General features: G+C 35.5%; 1 protein-coding gene across 1 annotated transcript in view; it reads left to right on the plus strand.

The window, feature by feature from the left end:
- CCDC150 (coiled-coil domain containing 150) overlaps positions 1-21,260 on the plus strand; it is a 93,240-nt gene that overhangs the window by 19,700 nt on the left and 52,280 nt on the right. The window contains 6 exon segments of the mRNA XM_033400328.2: positions 1,481-1,522; positions 3,005-3,099; positions 5,226-5,333; positions 7,365-7,489; positions 7,740-7,917; positions 8,474-8,542. Of these exon segments, the coding sequence (XP_033256219.1) occupies positions 1,481-1,522; positions 3,005-3,099; positions 5,226-5,333; positions 7,365-7,489; positions 7,740-7,917; positions 8,474-8,542 (617 nt within the window).

Below are 21,260 nucleotides of genomic sequence, written 5' to 3' on the forward strand. Positions count from 1 at the left end.
TAATGCTTTATTTTGGAATTTTGTAAGAATATATGGAAGACCATTAAAAACATTGAGATTAGAATAACAGTAATTCAAATTAACATTTAAAAAGGAAGCCTGTCTGAATACCAGCTATATGCTTCATATTGAATAATAGATGCTTTACATGCATGCAATTTTATTACTTTAAGGTACAACTAGTTATTCTAACTAGATTAATCAAAGGAATGCCTTTAGCTATTTGCTTCAATGAATTTTAAAGTGTACTTATTTATTAATAATTGTTTATTTTATTTATTAGCAATAAACATTATATATATATGTGTGTATATGTGTGTGTATTACACACACATTAATTAAAGTGATTAAATTGTTCTCCGAAGTAGGATAAACATTCCCCTTTTAGTCTTTCTTTGATTAGTGGAATTTTCAAAATAGATCATGTAGTTTATCTTTTTGATCCTTCATATATGTTAAATTAGAATTTATTTAAAACGAGTCTTGGACTCATTTTCAAGAAGTACAGTTTTTCTGAGTATATCATAAATAAAATGGGTTTTTATGTGTTTTATAATTTTCTGGCTTTAGAATTTTTAAGTGAAACAAAACTAATAGATCTTTATGAATTTTTTATGAAACCAGACATTAACCTCAGAAAAGTTTATATCTCTTGGCTACTAGTATACAGTGCCAAACTGTTCTCCTATTTCTGCCTTTGGTTTTATTTTCACTGTATATACGTACGCTGAGTGGTTTCAAATCTTTTTTTTCCCCACACCAAATCATCCTCCTGAGCTCCAGATGGTATTTTACTGCCAACTAATCATCTATATTTAGATGCTTTGCAGATACCTCAAAACACATGATGAAAGCTTAAGTGTTGCAGTCATTTTTACTTATTATATCCTCCAAACCTGCTCCTTGCCCTGAATTCCCTGTTAGAATCCACCAACCACCCCCACTGTCCAGGTCTGTACACTAGATATTTTCCTTGACTCATCTACTGCCTTTACCCCACCGGTCAGTCACCAAGTCCTGACAATTCTCCCTGCTTGCTTTTCACAAGTCTTTTCCTTCTGCATCATTACCTCAGAGCCAGCTCTCATTGTTTTACACTTGGGTTACTGCAACAGCTACTAAACTGATCTCCCTGTCTTTATTGAGCCTTGGTCAGAGTAATCTAACAAAAGGCTTTTTGATCTTTTTGACTGTGTGCCTCTCTGTCTTGAAATCCCTCAGACTCGTCATCATCTGTGCATTGAGTAAAATGTGACCTCATTTACCATTGTACGTGACTGTGGACTAGTTTCTTGATAATTTCAGGATTTAGTTTCCAGTCTATAAAAATATGATAGAAATACTTGCGTTCTCCTTATTTCTGCAAAATACAGACTAAAACAAATTTTTTTTAAATCAAAGTTTCTCAGGGAAAATACCATGTGATTTCAATGTAGTTGTAAGTTATCATCATAGTTATGTGGACTTTTTTTGTTTTTAGTTTCTAGAGATGACCTCATTTCCAAGTTGGTTGAAGAAAATAAGGGAGGTTTTGAGTACAGAGGTTTTCTTTCATCTCTTCACTAAATAGTATTTCCTCACTCGTGTTGGTTTACAGTCCTTCTGATTCTCCTAAAATCTTTATTAAAAAAAGTTTCAGTGTAAATGAATGTATATCCAGAACTGTTGTCAACTGGGTATTAGGAAGTATTTCATGCAGATTATTATAGTTTGAAAAAAGGTGAATTGGCAAAACTAATGAGACTTATTTGCATTTTATACCTATTGCAAATGAATTGTTGTGAAGCTTTTTTTATGAAATGTAAGAAATAGTAACTATTTTTGGTGATGGTTTATCAACAACATGAATGTAGGTACTTACTACCACTGAATTTAACACTTAACACTTATATAGTTTTAAGTGAACTTACTCTTAGAAATAGTTAAAATGAGTATAGTGCTATACAGTAGGCCCTTGCTGGTTATCTGTTTTATATATAGTAGTGTGTATATGTTAATCCCAACCTCCTAATTTATCCTTCCCCGCCCCTTTCCCCTACAGGGGAAAAGAATCTGAAAAAGAATACATATTATTATATGTAATTATATAATAATATAATTATATTTGTATATAATATTAATATTATTATTATATATAACTGAATCGCTGTGCTGTACACCTGAAGCTAACGCAATATTGTAAATCAACTATACTTCAATAAAAAAGACATTTCATTAAAAAGACTTAAAAATGGTTAAAATGATAAATTTTGTTATGTGTATTTTACCACAATAAAAAATAAAAAATAGAATAAATGTTACTACTTTTATATCAAGACATTTCTAAATCAATCTCATGGTGTAGATGTTATATGATGTTAACTTTTCTTGAGATGCTTCTTCTGGAAAGCTAGAAAAGTGGTTCTCTCTCTGAAGGGAGAGGACTTAGACTTTGTTCTTCCCCATTTGACTAAGTACCTATTAGGTAAAACCCAGCCCACAACTCACATCCCTATCGCCTTTCCCTCATCTCAAAGAGAACATTTTTTTTCACAGAACAAAGGTGCTTTCTTCTGCTCCACCCTCAGGTATTCTTTGATGAAAATCTCTTCCCCTACTTATAATTTTAAAAGATCCTTGCATGTGTTTCTTTGAAATAATAAGCTCATGCTGCTAATAGGAAGAAATGTGTATGTAACATAAACTAAAAATATTTCATCTTAGAGAGTAGAATTTTTTTGACATAAGGATACTAGGTAAATATCAAGGTTTGTTTTTAGGCAAATTCTTTCTAATTGGAGTCCCAGTATGAGAATATTTTTAATAAATAGTTTTGATAAATAATTTATAAGTTAAGAGAAGTTTGGGAGTTGCATATATCAAGATTTTAAAAAATCCTTTATAAGACACTTATCTACGTATATTAGAACTTGAACTGGTACTAGCCAGTTTGATAGAGATACATGTTAATAGCTTTTACATGTAGAAAAAGAGAAATTCTTTTTTATTTTATTTTTTTTCCTGTAGAATATACAGATGTCTTTCAACAAGGAACATGAAGAAAATGCATATTTGAGGTCTGAAATAATATCCCTTCATGAAGCATCAGAAAAAGCACAGGTAAATCTTCCCATTTCTCTAGTGTTTAGATGTTAATTTTGTTCAGTTAAAGAACCAAGAACCAAGATTAATTCTGGTTACATGAATTCATACCATTGCCGTCATCCAAAATTTTTATTTCCATAAGGTTTACTTCATTTGTGAAACATCATCAGATTAACTACATTTCCCATTTCACCCTCTAAATTCCTATGATACGTAGGTATTTGAGATATACTGCTAAAACATGCACTAGTTTAAACTTTGCGTTGTTTGCTTTCTAATTTACTCACTAAATATATGCCTTTTATTTCCCCCTATGAAACTCTAAGCAGTTCAATGCCAAGGGCTATCTTATACTTTCTTTGTATCTTCTATGGCAAAGCACAGTAGGAACCTAATAAATACTTGCTGATTTTGGAGTTATGTGTAATCATTTTATGTGGGATAGTGGTTCCCAAATTCAGCTGATGTTTTCTGTATATGCATGTACATGGAGAGGAGTCACCACATATGCAAGCAACTGAGTTATTTCTCATAGGGCCCAAAGAAATAGTATCGATTGTTTAAAAGAATTTTTTGTTAGTACAATTTGATTATTTCAGTGTTAGGATCATAGTGTTGTTATGCTCTCTTTATGATAAAGAAAATACAAAATGTGATCTTTCATAAAATAATAACAGTTACTACTACTCTTACTATAAATGATAGTTAACATTCACTGAATCCATACTACAGTCATGGCATAATTCTAAGCACTTTATGTTACTAACAAATTGTAATCCTCTCAATAGCACTTCTTTAGAACTATTATTATTCCCATTTTAAAGATAAGAAAGTTGATATACAGAGAGGTTTAATAATATAGCTAGGGCTTCCCTGGTGGCACAGTGGTTAAGAATCCGCCTGCCAATGCAAGGAACAGGGTTCAAGCCCTGGTCCGAGAGGATCCCACATGCTGCAGAGCAGCTAAGCCCGTGTGCCACAGCTACTGAGCCTGCTCTCTAGAGCCTGCAAGCCACAACTACTGAAGCCCTTGAGCCTAGAGCCCGTGCTCTGCAACAAGAGAAGCCACCGCAATGAGAGGCCCACGCACTGCAATGAAGAGTAGCCCCTGCTCACTGCAACTAGAGAAAACCAGCATGCAACAAAGAAGACCCAACACAGCCAAAAATAAATTAAAAAAAATATATATATATATAGCTAGTAAGTGACACAGTTGGAATTTGAGCCCAGCAATCTAGCTGTAAAGAAAATTAGCTATTTCTTTTCAAGGAGCAAGAGTTCTCCTCTGTCTTACCTCCAAGTATTCCTTGATAAGTAGTTTGTGCATCTGGTTATAACTTTAAAATGCCCATGAATGTATTTCTGTCTTATGATGCTGTCCCACTTATGATGCTGTCCAGATAATCTTTATCTCTCCTTTCTTGTTACTGTTTTTTTGAGTGTTTTTTCTATTAACCCTTCAGAGTTATTTGCCCCATCCTTAAAGAGTTTATACATTAAAACATAAGATCCTTACCAAATATACTTTGCAAAAATAACTGAGAATTAAGATAAATATTTTCCACAGGAATACAAATTTCAAAATACCAAAAGGGCAAGAGAATTATAAACTAACTACATGTATGATAGATGTGTTACAGAAAAGATTTTTGTTTTATTTTGGAAGGTTAATCTTGTGAAATGGCACAGTGATCTGTATTTTGCTTTTTTGAATACTGTAATTGGTGATGAAGGAGCTTAGATATTTTGTTATCAGCTAAACAATTCTGAAAGCTCATCATCCAGTTTTGAGAATGAAACATTGGCCATGCATCTACATTGTAAATTCCATTCTGTAGATGTCTTGCTGTAATTGACCAGCATTCAAAATTATGAAGAATGGAAGATTGGTAAACTGCCAAATGCTTCAGTTGTTCCACTGTATCAACAAATTTCCCCTTTTAATTTACAGTTGTTTAGGATGATGACTGCAAATATTTGAAAGTATTTTATAATCTAGTGAAATATCAATTGGGATTAGGTTAAATAAATTAGGTTCACATGTATGGTGAAATACTATGCCATTGTTAAAAATGATGATACGTAAGTAAAAAGACTTATTTATTGGAGAGATCTGTGATTTGCTGTATATGTTGTCTTAGGTTTTGAATGACCAACTGACTAGAAAGTGTTCAGAGCTGAACAGAATGCTTCAGACTGTTAGAATGGAAAATACCAGAATCATTGCTGACCACCAAGCCATTCTGCAGGTATTCATTTTTAACACTAGTTAATTTCTGGTAGAGTCATCAGGAAGCCTCCTTGGCTAAGAGATTAGGAAATACAAATAGCCAACTGGATACATAAAATATTTTAGCAATTAGTTTCAAGGATTTTTTGAATTATTTTATTTTTTAATTGTTTTCTGTTTTCATCAGAGGGGTCATTTGGCCTTACACTCAATGCTTTCTTAATGGTTTCTTCTCAAATATCATTACTTTGGGAAAAGTAATTACCTGTCCCAGTATTGATAGAATCATGGAGAATACTTATGACTGACCCTAAAGTATTTACCTTTTCCCCAAAGACCTGTGCTTTCCCATTTTGCTTATGCCATTCCCTCTGCTGAGAATGGTCTTTACTTCATTTTCAACTGTTTGAGATTGTGTTCATTCTTTGAGACTCACTTTCACCCAGAAGCGTGATCACACCAATCAGAAAGAATCAGTTTTGTCTTTTAATTTCTACTTCTAGGACACTAAACAGGCTGTAATAATAAGGCTCTCTCTTTTTTTTTTTTTTTTTGAGCATACTTACTACATACCAAGCATTGTGCTAAGGATTTTATATATATTACCTTCTTTAATCCTAGCAGTTACGTAAAGGGATATTTGTCATCCTTGTTTTACAGATAATAAAAATAAGATTTAGAGAAGTTAATCAACTTGCCCAAAATCACCCAGCTAGTATAGGGTGGAGCCACATTTAAATCTAGATTTGACTCCAGACTCAGTGTTTTTAATCATTTATGTTATGTTGCTTCTCTTGTTCTGCATCCTATAGTAGTAGTTTATGTGCATGGCTCATTTCCTGTACTACATTCCTAGGACATTGTCTTACATATCTTTGTTATTACCCATAGGGCTAAGCGTGTTTTGCACATAACAGGTACTCAATAAGTATTTTTTATTCAGCAAGCATTTAGTGTTTATCTCATGCAAGTATGTTGCTAGATCTAGATAGAATTATGGCAGTGAACAAGACAAGTCCCTACTTTCATGGAACTTACAATTTAGTAGACTGAATAATGTGACTTATGTATGTAACACTTTCACAAACATTTTAATACTTTGGAATGTGACACAAGTGAGATCCCATTTTACCAAGTATGAAGGTGTGAAGGTTTACCTTGCAATCAAATATTGTTCAAAAAGAAGTGTTTTAAAATATGTTTACAAATATAATTATTAATATGTACTATATTTACAAAAGCTTTATAAATTGTAGGTAGAGGAGGTGTGCATAAAAATGCTGTTTTGATAATTGAAAATAGTAAGCCAGAGAAAATTGTGCAAAACAGTTATAGACTTTTGCTGTAGCAGTATCTGAGTGCAATTTCAGATACTGTCAAAAGAATTTACACTAAACTATGAAACATGATTTTCCCTGGAGAATGGAATTATTTGGAAGAGATGTGGGGGAGATAGAGGTGGAGCGATCATTTCACTTTATATACGTTGATATTGTTTTACTTTTTAAAATATAGTATCATGTTGAAATTTTGAAGTACCAAAATATACTTAATATAGTTTTTAAAAAATCTTTTTTGGAGTATGGTTTCTTTACAATGTTGTGTCAGCCTCCACTGCACAACAAAATGAATCAGCCATACACATACAGATATCCCCTCCCTCTTGGACTTCCCTCCCATTTAGGTTACCACAGTGCATTAGGTAGAGTTCCCTGTGCTATACAGTATGTTCCTATCCGTTGTCTATTTTATACATGGTATCTAAAAATTTGTTCATGTTAGGAGTTTTATAAATTTTGCAGCAAGCTGGATAAATAATGCATCTTGATTATTGGCTAGAAGAGCTATAAAATGATAGAATTGTGGTCAGGTCAGGGTAGGTACAAAGAGCAAGCTGGACATTAAGATAAATTCTTTTAAAAAGGAGTTTTATTTATATAAATTAAATTTGTCTTTTGTAAGTATCAGTATCTTTGATCAGTTGTTTAGAGTGATACCCTATCAAATGACTTCTGGCATCTCAACTTTTAATATTGCTTCTAACACTCAGGAAGAACAGAAAATGATGACACAGACATTTCAAGAACAAAACTTACTGCTGGATGCAGCCCATGCCAGTATCACAAATGAGCTACAGACTGTTCAGAATGAGAAAACACAACTCCAAATGCATCTGTAAGTAAACTGTGGGCAACTTTTGCATCTTTTGTTTTTGCATTTGTATTTCTTATCTTTAATGAAAATGTTTAATTCTGCATTTGCTGGGCCAGTCACAAAAATAAAGACTGCCCTAAAGCAACTAGTTTTGTTAGAACATTTCGGTAACTGCTCTCAGGCAGGAGATATGTTCTGTAAGAACATTTAGTCTTTCTGTTAAAGAAGAACTCTCGTTCAGCTTTCATATCTCCTTGTTCTCTTCCTGCAGGGACCATTTAATCCTTGAGTATAACCAGTGTATCCAGAAAGCACAGGATGCTGAGAAGAGGGCAGCTGTACAAAAAGAGCTGCTAGAATCAACTATTGCAAGATTGCGAAGTGAACTGGAAGCATCAATACAAGAGAAGACCTCTCTGCTAGAGGAGAAAGAAGGACTTCAGAGAGAGGTAGGTAGAGGCAGATTTATGTTACCTCCTGGTTGTGGTGGTAATCTTGTTTTAAAATTTTATTGTAAGTGCAAAAGACAAGAAATACAACCCAGATGCAGTTTGTCTGAGTTGCCCATGAAAGAGATCTTTGGGTGGCTAATCTGTGTCTTTTAGCATGTGAGCGCACTGTGCCAAATAGTTACCCTTATATAGCATGAGTGAATGTTAACTAACCATTCACACATCCTCATGTTAGTTAAGGAGTCAGATTTAAAACTCGATTTTCCCAGTAGGAGTGGGACAGTGTAGCGGAAACAATGTAAGGGGAAACAGCCCTGTCTTCCTAGTTAGGAAAGAACCAGCAGAGTCTGACATGTAGACGTGTCTCTCTAATTTCAGGGCTATTTGTGAAGTCTGCTCTGCCTCAGAGACTCCCCGAGTGGCCCCTTTTCTGAGTGGATGTGCTATCTCTGCAGTGTAGGTATTAATTGACATGCAGGGTGTATCTGCTATAGTAGAGCCTGTCAGCTGTTTTTAAAATGACCCATTTCTTTTTTTCCCTTCTCTTGGGCAGGTTAATAAAACCGAGAAAGAAATAGCAGAAGAAAAATGCAACTTGGAAAAGGAATTAGCTAAAAGCAAGGTATTCCACATTTTATTTGTTGTTATGTCATTATATTTAATTCCTTCTGTATTGCTGCCTCCTGTATCAGCTTATCTTAATGAGGAGATGGGTTATTTTGTTGAATACCAAAACATGAGGGAAATAGAGAAGCCACGAAGCTGGATGCACTTGGAGCACTCCAGTCACTTCAGCATAAGGCTGCGTCTGGGGAATGTTTGCTTGTTGAGCATCTTGTGTTTGCCAGTGAGTCATCACTGCCTCGGACCCTAGTGTTCACCGAGTAGCTTAGCCAGGGAGTCCCCTGAGAGTGAGCTAATGGGCCTGTGGGCTGCAAAGGGATGATTGCTGATGATGCTGGTGTTTTTCTTTGTTTTTTGTTTTTTTTTAAAAAAAACTAATTTAAGCTTCCCAACTTGTTAGCACTTGCCACTTTATTTGTGAGATACCCCTTTCTGGGTTCTATGAAGGTAGAATGGCCAGAGAGACAAATACAATCCTTATTCAAACAAAAAAAATCTTTAAGACATTGCTCTTTGCATTTCAAAATTTGAAGAGGGTAAAGATTATGTATCACTATCATCTAGAGAATATATCTGGAGCATCAAGGACTATCAGCCCATCCCCATTCAATAAACCCAGCAACAGGTGTCGGATATAGTCATCAAGCCTTGACTGTTTCTTGACTCAACTAAATAGCATTCTTAGTACCATATATGTGAACTTTTAGTTTAAGAACTGGGGAGAGAAAAAAAGCTAAATTCTGAGCTGGAGCTCAAAGACAGTTCACTAAGCTGGCAGGTACCTTCTGTGGTTTAGTCACTCATATCTAGTGATTTGAAAACAGTCCACCCAAAAAATCTTTTAAATAAAGCTGACTTCCTGTGGAAGGACTTTGCTGGTGTCAATGTGGCCTCAAATATGTTTTTTAAAATTTGGGAATTTGGTGGATACTATTAAGTTCATTAATACTTTTAGCTTTAAAATGCTAGTGAATATTTCATGGCTAAGGCAAATGCTATTTGTGATTAAAACATGGTATTATTATTTTGCTTGTCTGATTTCATTTGTTTTAATGTAGACTAAGTGTACATGGGGCTGAAAGATACTTGCTCGTTAGAGAGGTTCTATTAAGCCAAATGACAGTGCTTCTACAGAGTTCCGTTTTTTGGCCTAACTTGATATTTTTTACATGTGTACTCATTGTAAAGCTATGTTTTCTTAAAGTCAGGCTTATTGAGTTATAAATTAGAGTGAAATTCACCCTTTTTTTACTGTACAGTTCTGTGAGCTTTGACAAACACAATCATGTAACCACCACCACAACAATCGAAATATAGAACATTTCTATCACCCCGGAAAGTTCCCTTGTGCCTTTTAGTAGTCAGCCTCTTCCTCCATCCCCATCCCCTGGCAACCACTGATCTGTCTTTCTATCCCTGTAGTTATATCTTTTCCAGAATATCATATAAATGGTATCATACAATATGTAACATTATAAGTCTGGCTTCTTTTATTTAGTATAAAACATTTGAGATTTGAGATTCATGCATGTTACTGTATGTATCAGTAGTTTATGTTCTGTTATATCACAGTTTCTTTACCCATTTGCCAATTGAAGAACATTTGGGTTGTTTCCAGATGTTGGCAGTTATGAAAAAACCTGTATAAATATTCATATGTGAACATGTATTTTTATTTCTCTTGGATACATATCAGGAGTTGGACTTCTAGATCCTACAGTAAATATATGTTCAACTGTCTTCCAAAGGATGTGTGCCATCTTGCATTCCTACCAGGAATATATGAGTTCCAGTTTCTCTGCACTCTCACGAGCACTTGGCATTGTCAGTTCTTTTAGTTTCAGCCATTCTGATTGGTGTGTAGGGGTATGTCTTGTGGTGTACTTTGCTTTTCTCCAGTGACTAGTAATATTGAGTACCTTTTCATCTGCTTATTTGCCATCAGCAACTTAAAGTGTCTCTTCAAATCTTTTAACCATTTTTAATTCAGTTGTTTGTTTTCTTATAATTTATTTTTCAGAGCTTTAAAAATAGTGTCATATTACTTCTCATGTAATAGTTATTACTATTTGTATATAAACAAATTTTATATGTGCTTTACCTACTTTTCTTCTATATTATGCCTTTTCATGCTCTTTTAAAGAGCAGAAGTTTTATATTTTGATTAAGTCCAGTTTATCAATTTTTCAAATTTTATGGATGATACTTTTTGTGTTGTAGCTAAGAAATTTTTGCCTAATCTAAGTTTACATAGATTTTCTCCTTTGTTCTCTAGAACTTTTTTGTTCAATATTAGGTGTATGATCCACTTCAAGTTAATTTTTGTATATCATGCAAGATGTAGTCCAAGGTTCATTTATTTTTAGGTGGATCATCTGATTGTTTCAGTACCTTTTATTATTGAGATATAATTAATATACCATAAATTCACCTTCTTCAAATATACAAGTTAGTGATTTCTTAGTATATTCACAAGTTTGTACAAATACCACTACTATCTTATTCTAGAACCTTTTTTATCATCCTAAAAAGAAACCTAGTACCCATTAGGAGTCACTCCCTATTTACCCCTGCCTACCTCTGGCAACTACTATTCTACTTTCTACCTCAATGGATTTGTCAGTTCTGGACACGTCATGTAAATAGAATCAAACAGTATGTGGCCTTTTGGGTCTGGCTTCCTAGCATGATGATTTCAAAGTTTGTCCATATTGTAGTGTATATAAGTACTTCATTTCTTTTATGGCTGAATAATATTGCATGAATATAACACACTTCATTTATCCATTCATCAGTTGATAGACATTTAAGCCGTTTCCATTTTTTGGCTATTAAGAATAATGCTATGAACATTTGTGTACAATTCTTTTTGTGAGCGTATGTTTTCAGTTCTCCAGGAACAAAACTACTGGGTCATGTGATAACTCTGTTTATCATTTTGAGAAACTGCCAAACTGTTTTACAAGTAAGGTAGTTGCACCATTTTACAATCCCACTAGCAATGTATGAGCATTCCATTATCTACGTCCTCACCTAAACTTGTTTAAAAAAACTTAAAAAAAAATTACACCCATCCTAGTAGGTGTGAAGTATCTCATTGCGGTTCTTTTTTTTAACTGAGGTGAAATTCACACACTATAAAATCAACCATTTAAAAGTGAACAGTTCAGTGGCATTTAGTACAATATTCACAATATTTTGCAACCACCACCTCTGTCTAGTTCCAAAACATTTCAATACCCCAAAAGGAAACCCCATACCCATTAAGCAATCACTCCTTATTCCCTCCTTCCCCCAGCCCCTGACAGCCACTCTGCGTTCTGTCTCTGTGGATTTACCTATTATGGATATTTCATATGAAGATAATCATACAATATGTGATCTTTTGTATGTGGCTTCTTAGCATAATGTTTTTGAGGGTCATCCATGTTTTTGTATCAGTACTTCATTCCTTTTTATGGTTGAGTAATATTCATTTTGTGTGTGTTTGTGTGTTGAGTTGGCTAAAAAGTTCGTTTGGGTTTTTGGTAAGATCTTATAGAAAACCCAAACGAATTTTTTGGCCAACCCAATATACGTATGTGTGTGTGTATACACGCACACACACACGTATATATATGTACACACACACATACCACAATTTCTTTATCTGTTTATCTGTTGATGGATGTTTGCATTGTTTCTGCCTTTTGGCTGTTGTGATTAGCGCTGCTATAAACACTTGTATGTGTATTTGTAAGTACCTGTTTTCATATCTTTGAGATATATAGCTATGAGTGGAATTGCAGGGTCATATGGTAATTTTATGTTTAACTTTCTGAAGAACCACCAGACTGTTTTCCACGGTGCTGAACCACTTTTTCTTCCCACCAGCAGTGTACAAGGGCTCCAGTTTCTCCACATCCTCACCAACACGTTATTTATTTATTTATTTAATTTATTTTATTTTTGGCTGTGTTGGGTCTTTGTTGCTGCACGTGGGCTCTCTCTAGTTGCATCGTGCGGGGGCTACTCTTCCTTGTGGTGCGCGGGCTTCTCATTGCAGTGGCCTCCCTTGTTGTGGAGCGTGGGCTCTAGGCTTGCAGGCTTTAGTAGTTGTGGCACGTGGGATCTAGAGCACAGGCTCAGTAGTTGTGGCGCACGGGCCCAGTTGCTCCGTGGCATGTGAGATCTTCCTGGACCAGGGCTCGAACCCATGTCCCCTGCATCAGCAGGCAGATTCTTAACCACTGCATCATCAGGGAAGGCCCTATTTTTTGTTTTTTGATAATAGCCATCCTAGTAAGTGTGAAAGTGGTACCTCATTTTGGTTTTGATTTGCATTTCCTTAATGGCTAATAATGTTTAGCATCTTACTATGTGTTTATTGGCCATTTGTATATCTTCTTTGGAGAGCTGTCTACTCAGATCCTTTACCAATTTTTAAAGTGGGTTATTTAATGTCTTTTAATTGTTGAGTTGTAAGAGTTCTTTATATATTTTGGATGGTAGACCCTTATCAGATATGTGACTTGCAGATATTTTTCTCCCATTCTGTGGGTTCTTTTTAAAGTTTTTGATTTTTATAAAGTCCAGTTTATCAATTTATTCTTTGGTTGCCTGTGCTTTAAGTGTCACATCTGAGAAACTGTTGCCTAATCCAAGGTCACAAAGACTTACACCTTTTTGTTTTGTTTTGTTTTTATATTGGAGTATAGTTGATTAACAATGTTGTGTTAGTTTCAGGTGTACAGCAAAGTGATTGAGTTTTACATGTACCTATTCTTTTTCAAATTCTTTTTCCATTTAGGTTATTACAGAATATTGAGCAGTTTCCTGTGCTATACCGTAGGTCCTTGTTGGTTATCTATTTTAAATATAACAGTGTGTACATGTCAGTCCCAAACTCCCAATCCATCCCCTCCCCCACCCTTCCCCCCATAACCATAAGATCATTCTCTAAGTCTGTTTCTGTTTTGTAAATAAGTTCATTTGTATCTTTTTTTTTTTTTTACATTCCACATATAAGCGATATCATGATATTTGTCTTTCTCTGTCTGACTTACTTCACTTAGTATAATAATCTCCAGGTCCATCCATGTTGCTGAAAATGGCATTATTTCATTCTTTTCAATGGCTGAATAATATTCCATTATATTTATGTACCACATCTTCTTTATCCACTCCTCTGTCGATGGACATTTAGGTTGCTTCCATGTCTTGGCTCTTGTAGACAGCGCTGCAATGAACATTGGGGTGCATGTATCCTGTCAAACCATGTTTTTTTCCGGATATGTGCCCACGAGTGGGATTGCTAGATCATATAGTAGTTCTAATTTTAGTTTTTTAAGGAACCTCCATATTGTTCTCCACAGTGGCTGCACCAATTTACATTTCCACCAGCAGTGTAGGAGGGTTCCCTTTTCTCCACACCCTCTTCAGCATTTATTGTTTGTAGACTTTTTGATAATGGCCATTCTGACTGGTGTGAGGAGATATTTCATTGTAGTTTTGAGTTGCATTTCTCTAATAATTAACAGTGTTGAGCATCTTTTCGTGTACCTCTTGGCGATCTGTATGTCTTCTTTGGAGAAATGTCTATTTAGGTCTTCTGCCCATTTTTTGATTGGGTCGTTTTTTTGGTATTGAGCCACATGAGCTGTTTGTATGTTTTGAAGACTAATCCCTTGTCGGTTGCATTGTTTACAAATATTTTCTCCCATTCTGTGGGTTGTCTTCATTTTGTTTATGGTTTCTTTTGCTGTTCAAAAGCTTTTGAGTTTAATTTGGTCCCATTTGTTTATTTTTGTTTTTATTTTCAGTACTCTAGGAGGTGGGTCAAAAAAGATCTTGCTGTGGTTTATGTCAAAGAGTGTTTTTCCTATGTTTTCCTCTAAGAGTTTTATAGTGTCCAGTATTACATTTAGGTTTTTAATCCTTTTTGAGTTTATTTTTCTGTATGGTGTTAGGGAGTGTTCTGATTTCATTCTTTTACATGTAGCTATACAGTTTTCCCAGCGCCACTTATTGAAGAGGCTGTGTTTCCTCCATTGTATAGTCTTGCCTCCTTTATTGCAGATTAATTGATGATAGGTGTGTGGTTTATTTCTGGGCTTTCTATCCTGTTCCATTGAATTATATTTCCGTTTTTGTGCCAGTATGATACTGTTTTGATTATCTAGCTTTGTAGTATGGTCTGAAATCAGGGAGCCTGATTCCTCCAGCTTCATTTTTCTTTCTCAAGAGTTCTTTGGCTCTTCAGGGTCTTTTGTGTCTCCATACAGATTTTAAGATTTTTTGTTCTAGTTCTGTGAAAAATGCCATTGGTAATTTGGTAGGGATTTCATCGAATCTGTAGATTGTCTTGGGTAGTATAGTCATTTTGACAATGTTGATTCTTCCAATCCAAGAACATGGTATATCTTTCCATCTGTGTCATCTTTGATTTCTTTCATCAGCATCTTACAGTTTTCAGAATAATGGTCTTTTGCTTCCTTAGGTAAGTTTATTCCTAGGTGTTTTATTCTTTTAATACGATGGTAATTGGGATTGTTTCCTTAATTTCTCCTTCTGATCTCTCATTGTTAGTGTATAGAAATGCAACAGATTTCTGTGTATTAATTTTGTATCCTGAAACTTGACTGAATTCATTGATGAGCTCTAGTAGTTTTCTGGTAGCATCTTTAGGATTTTCTATGTATAGTATCATGTCACCTGCAAACAGTGACAGTTTTACTTCTTCTTTTCCAGTTTGGGTTCCTTTATTTCTTTTTCTTCTCTGATTGCCATGACTAGGACTTCCAAAACTGTGTTGAATGAAAGTGGTGAGAGTGGACATCCTTGTCTTGTTCCTGATCTTAGGGGAGGTGCTTTCAGCTATTCACAGTTGAGTATGACGTTAGCTGTAGGTTTGTCATATACAGCCTTTATTATGTTGAGGTAGGTTCTCTCTATGCCCACTTTCTGTAGAGTTTTTATCATAAATGGGTGTTGAATTTTGTCAAAAGCTTTTTCTGCATCTATTGAGAGGATCATATGGTTTTTATTCTTCAATTTGTTGATGTGGTGTATCACACTGATTAATTTGTAGATACTGAAAAATCCTTGCATTCCTGGGATAAATTCCACTTGATCGTAGTGTATGATCCTTTTAATGTATTGTTGGATTTGGTTTGCTAGTATTTTGTTGAGGATTTTTGCATCTGTGTTCATCAATGATATTGGCCTGTAATTTTCCTTTTTTGTGGTATCTTTGTCTGGTTTTGGTATCAGGGTGATGGTGGCCTCATAGAATGAGTTTGGGAGTGTTCCCTCCTCTGCAGTGTTTTGGAATAGTTTCAGAAGGATAAGTGTTAACACTTCTCTAAACGTTTGAAAGAAGTCGCCTGTGAAGCCATCTGGTCCTGGACTTCTGTTTGTTGGGAGTTTATAAAGCACAGTTTTAATTTCAGTGCTTGTGGTTGGCCTGTTCATATTTTCTATATCTTTCTGGTTCAGTCTTGGGAGATTATATTTTTCTAAGAACTTGTCCATTTTTTCTAGGTTTTCTATTTTATTGGCATATATTGCTTGTAGCAGTCTCTTATGATCCTTTGTATTTCTATGGTGATTGTTGTAACTTCTCCTTTTTCGTATCTAATTTTACTGATTTGAGCCCTCTCCCTCTTTTTCTCGATGAGTCTGGCTAAAGGTTTATCAATTTTGTTTATCTTCTCAAAGAACCAGCTTTTAGTTTCATTGATCTTTTGTGTTGTTTTCTTTGTCTCTATTTCATTTCTTTCCTCTCTGATCTTTATAATTTTTTTCCTTCTACTAACTTTGGGTTTTGTTTGTTCTTTCTCTAGTTGCTTTAGGTGTAAGGTTAGGTTGTTTATATGTGATTTTTCTTGTTTCCTAAGGTAAGATTTTATTGCTAGAAACTTCCCTGTTAGAACTGCTTTTGCAGATTTTGGATCATTGTGGTTTGGTTTTCATTTGTCTGTTAGTATTGTTTTATTTCCTCTTTGATTTCTTCAGTGATCCATCGGTTGTTTAGTAACATATTGTTTAGCCTCCACATGTTTGTGTTTTTTACAGTTTTTTCTTGTAGTTGATTTCTAATCTCATAGCATTGTGGTTGGAAAAAATGCTTGATATGATTTCAGTTTCCTTAAAGTTACCAAGACTCGCTTTGTGATCAGTCCTGGAGAATGTTCCATGTGCACTTCAGAAGAATGTGTACTCTGCTGCTTTTGAATGAAATGCTCTATAAATATCAGTTAAGTCCATCTGGTCTAATGTGTCATTTAAGGCCTTTGTTTCCTTATTGATTTTCTGTCTGGATGATCTGTTCTTAGATGAAAGTGGGGTGTTAAAGTCCCCCACTATTATTGTATTACTGTCAATTTCTCTTTTTATGGCTGTTAGTATTTGCCTTATATATTGGAGTGCTCCTATATTGGGTACATATATGTTTTCAATTGTTATAGCTTCTTCTTAGATCGATCTCTTGATCATTATGTAGTGTCCTTCTTTATCTCTTGTAACAGTCTTTATTTTAAAGTCTATTTTGTCTGATATGATTATGGCTACCCCAGCTTTCTTTTGATTTCTATTTGCATGGAATATCTTTTTCCATCCTCTCACTTTCAGTCTGTTTGTGTCCCTAGATCTGAGGTGGGTCTCTTATAGACAACATATATACGGATCTTGTTTTTGTATCCATTCAGCCATTCCGTGTCTTTTGGTTGGAGCATTTATTCCATTTACATTTAAGGTAATTATCAATATGTGTGTTCCTCTTGCCATTTTCGTAATTGTTTTGGATTTTGGTTTTTTTGTGGGTGTTTTTGGCTGCACCCCTTGTTTTGTGAAATCTTAGTACCCTGACCAGGGATTGAACTTGGGACATGGCAGTGAAAGTGCCAAGTCCTAACCACTGGACCACCAGGGAATTCCCTGGATTTGTTTTTGTAGATCTTTCTTCTTTCCTTCCTCTTTTGTTCTCTTATTTTGTGATTTGATGACTAACTTTAATGTTGTGTTTCGATTCCTTTTTCTTTTTTGTGTGTATCTATTGCAGATTTTCAGCTTATGGTTCCCATGAGCTTTTGATATAGCAGCCTATATATAAAGAAGATTGCTTTAAGTTACTAGTCTTTTAATTTCAAATGCAATTCCAATATCCTGCATTTGTGCTCTCCTCTTCTCACAGTTACTGGTTTTGATATTATATTTGTGTGCAGATGATTTCCTACATTAACTGTATGTTTGCCTTTACTGGTGAGCTTTCCATTCATAATTTTCTTGTTTCTAGTTGTGGCCTTTTCTTTTCCACCTAGAGAAGTTCCTTTAGCGTTTGTTGCAAAGCTGGTCTGGTGGTGCTGAATTCTCTTGGCTTTTGCTTGTCTATAAAGCTTTTGATTTCTCCTTCAAATCTGAATGAGAGCCTTGCTGGGTAGAGTATTCCTGGTTTTAGGTTCTTTCCTTTCATCACTTTAAATATATCTTGCCACTGCCTCTGGCCTGCAGAGTTTCTGCTGAGAAATCACTTGATAACCTTACGGGAATTCCTTTGTATGTTATTTGTTGCTTTTCCCTTGTTGCTTTTAATATCTTTTCTTTGTCTTTAATTTTTGTCAGTTTGATTACTGTGTGTCCTGGCATATTCCTCCTTGGGTTCATCCTACCTGGGAGTCTCTTTGCTTCCTGGACTTGGGTTACTGTTTCCTTTTCCATGTTAGGGAAGTTTTCAGCTGTTATCTCTTCAAATATTTTCAAAGGTCCTTTCTCTCTCTGTTTTCATTCTGGGAGGCCTATAATGTGAATGTTGGTGCATTTAATGTTGTCCCAGAAGTCTCTTAGACTGTCTTCATTTCTTTTCATTCTTTTTTCTTTATTCTGCTCCATGGCAGTGATTTCCACCATTCTGTCTTCCAGCTCATTTATCCATTCTTCTGCCTCAGTTATTCTGCTATTGATTCCTTCTAGTGTATTTTTCGTTTCAGTTATTGTATTGTACATCTCTGTTTGGTCTTTAGTTCTTCGATGTCTTTTTTAAACATTTCTTGTATCTTCTCAGTCTGTGCCTCCATTCTTTTCCTGAGATCTTGGAACATCTTCGATATCATTACTCTGAATTCTTTTTCTGGTAGATGGCCTATCTCCACTTCACTTAGTTGTTCTTCTGGTGTTTTATCTTGTTCTTTCATTTGGGACGTATTCCTTTGCCGTCTCATTTTGTCTAACTTTCTGTGATTGCGGTTTCCATTCCACAAGCTGCAGGATTGTAGTTCTTCTTGCTTCTGCTGTCTGCCCTCTGGTGGATGAGGCTGTCTAAGAGGCTTATGCAGGCTTCCTGCCCACTGGTGGGTAGAGCTGGTTCTTGTCCCTCTGGGCAGGGCCATGCTCAGGAAGACTTTAAGCAGCCTGGGTGGGACTGTATTCCCGCCCTGTTCGTTGTTTGGCCTGAGGCGTCCCAGCACTGGAGCCTACAGACTGTTGGGTGGGGCTAGGTCATTGGGAGGAAATGGCAGCCTCCCTCCAGGAGTGCTCATGCTAATGATTACTCCCCACAACTACTGCTGCCAGTGTCTTTGTACCTGCAGTGAGCCACATCTCCTCCCCTGCCTCTCCAGGAGACCCTCCAATACTAGCAGGTAGGTCTGGCCCAGTCTCTTATGAGGTCACTGCTTTTTTTCCCTGGGTCCTGGTGCACATGAGACCTTGTCTGTGCCCTCCAAGAGTGGAGCTTCTGTTTCCCCAGTCCTGTGGAATTCCTGCGATCAAACCCCGCTGGCCTTCAAAACCAGATTCTCTGGGGGCTCCTCCTCCTCTTACCAGGCCCCCACGCTGGGAAGGCTGACATGGGGCTCTGGACTTTCAGTCCTGTGGGAGAACTTTTCAGGTATAATTACTTTCTAGTTTGTGGGTCGCCCACCCAGTGGGTATGGGATTTGATTTTATTGCAGTTGTGCCCCTCCTACCATCTTGTTGTGGCTTCCTCTTTGTCTTTGGATGTAGGGTATCTCTTTAGGTAGGTTCTAGTGTTTTATTGTCTATGGTTGTTCAGCAGTTAGTTGTGATTTTGGTGTTTTTGTATGAAGGAGTGAGCTCATGTCCTTCTACTCCCCCATCTTGCAACTGTCATCCTGCACCCATTTTTTATTCTAAAAATTTTATAGTTTTACAGACTACATTTTGATCTTTGATCCATTTTGTGTTAAATTTTATATATGGTATGAGGTAGAGGTTTAACTTCATTATTTTACCTGTGGATATCCAGTTATCCCAGGACGATTTGTTGGAAGACTGTTCTTTCTATTGAATGATCTTGGCTCCCTTGTCAAAATCTAGTTAACCATAGATGCATGGGCTTATTTCTGGACTCTCAATTCCATTGCATTGGTATATATGACCGTACATATGCCAGTACCACATGGTCTTGATTACTGTAGCTTTGTAATAAGTTTTAAAACTGAGATGTGTGAGTCCTCCAACTTTATTTTTTTTTGAGATTGTTCTGGCTATTCTGGATCCTTGCATTTCTATATGAATTTCAGGATCAGATTTCCCATTTCTGCAAAAAAAGAGGAGCTGGAATTTTGATAGGGTTTGTATTGATCCTGTAGATCAATTTGGAGAGTATTGTGATCTTAACAATAGAGTATATATTTTCTCTATATAAGATTGTGCCATTTGCAAATGGAGATAGTTTTATTTTTTCCTTTCCAATTTGTTGCCATTTGTTTCTTTTTCTTGTGTAATTGCTTTGGCTAGAACCTCCAGCCATGAGAGGTTGAATAGAAGTGATGAGAGCAGACATCCTTGTTTTGTTCCTGAGTTTAGAGGGTTAGCTTTCAGTTTGGCACCATTAAGTATGATGTTAGCTGTGTGCTTTTCCTAAATGCCCATGATCAGGATGAGGAAATTCCCTTCTATTCCTAGTTTGTTGGGAATTTTTATCATGAAAATACGTTGAACTTGTTCAGTTGCTTTTTCTATATCTGTTGGAATAATCTTGTGGATTTTGTCCTTTATTCTATTACTAAGGTGTATTACATTGATTGATTTCAAATGTTGAACCAAGTTTTCCTTTGGGGGATAAATTTCACTTGATCATGGTGTATAAACCTTTTCATATGTTGTTTGATTTGGCTTGCTATTATTTTGCTGAGGATTTAAAAATCTATATTAATAAGGGTTATCCCATAGTTTTTTGGGTTTTTTTCTTGTGACGTCTTTGGTTTTGGTATCAGGGTATTCAATAATATTGGCCTCTTAAAATGATTTGATAGTGTTCCCTCTCCTTCTATTTTGAGAAGACTTTTTGAGGGATTGGTGTTAATTCTTTCAGTGTTTCGTAGAATTCAACAGTGAAACCGTCTGGTTCTAGGTTTTTCTTTGTGGGGAGTGTTTTGTTTTTAATTATTATTATTATTGATCCAGTCTCTTTATTTGTTATAGTTCAATTCATATTTCTACGTGGTTTTTTTTTTTGAGTTTCAGTCATTTGGGTCTTTCTAGGAATTCGTCCATTTCATCTAGGCTATGTAATTTATTGGCATGCAGTTGTTCATAGTAGCCCCTTTTTTATTTCTGGAAGTTCAATATAATGTCTCTTCTTTCATTTCTAATTTTAGCAATTTGTGTATTCTTTATTTTTTTTTCTTGGTTAATACCACAGTGGTTTGTCAGTTTTGTTGATCTTGTCAAAGAACTAACTTCTGGTTTTACTGATTTTCTCTATTGTTTTTCTA

This window comes from Orcinus orca, chromosome 7 (genome assembly GCF_937001465.1).
Source record: "Orcinus orca chromosome 7, mOrcOrc1.1, whole genome shotgun sequence".
Classification (NCBI taxonomy): Eukaryota; Metazoa; Chordata; class Mammalia; order Artiodactyla; family Delphinidae; genus Orcinus; species Orcinus orca.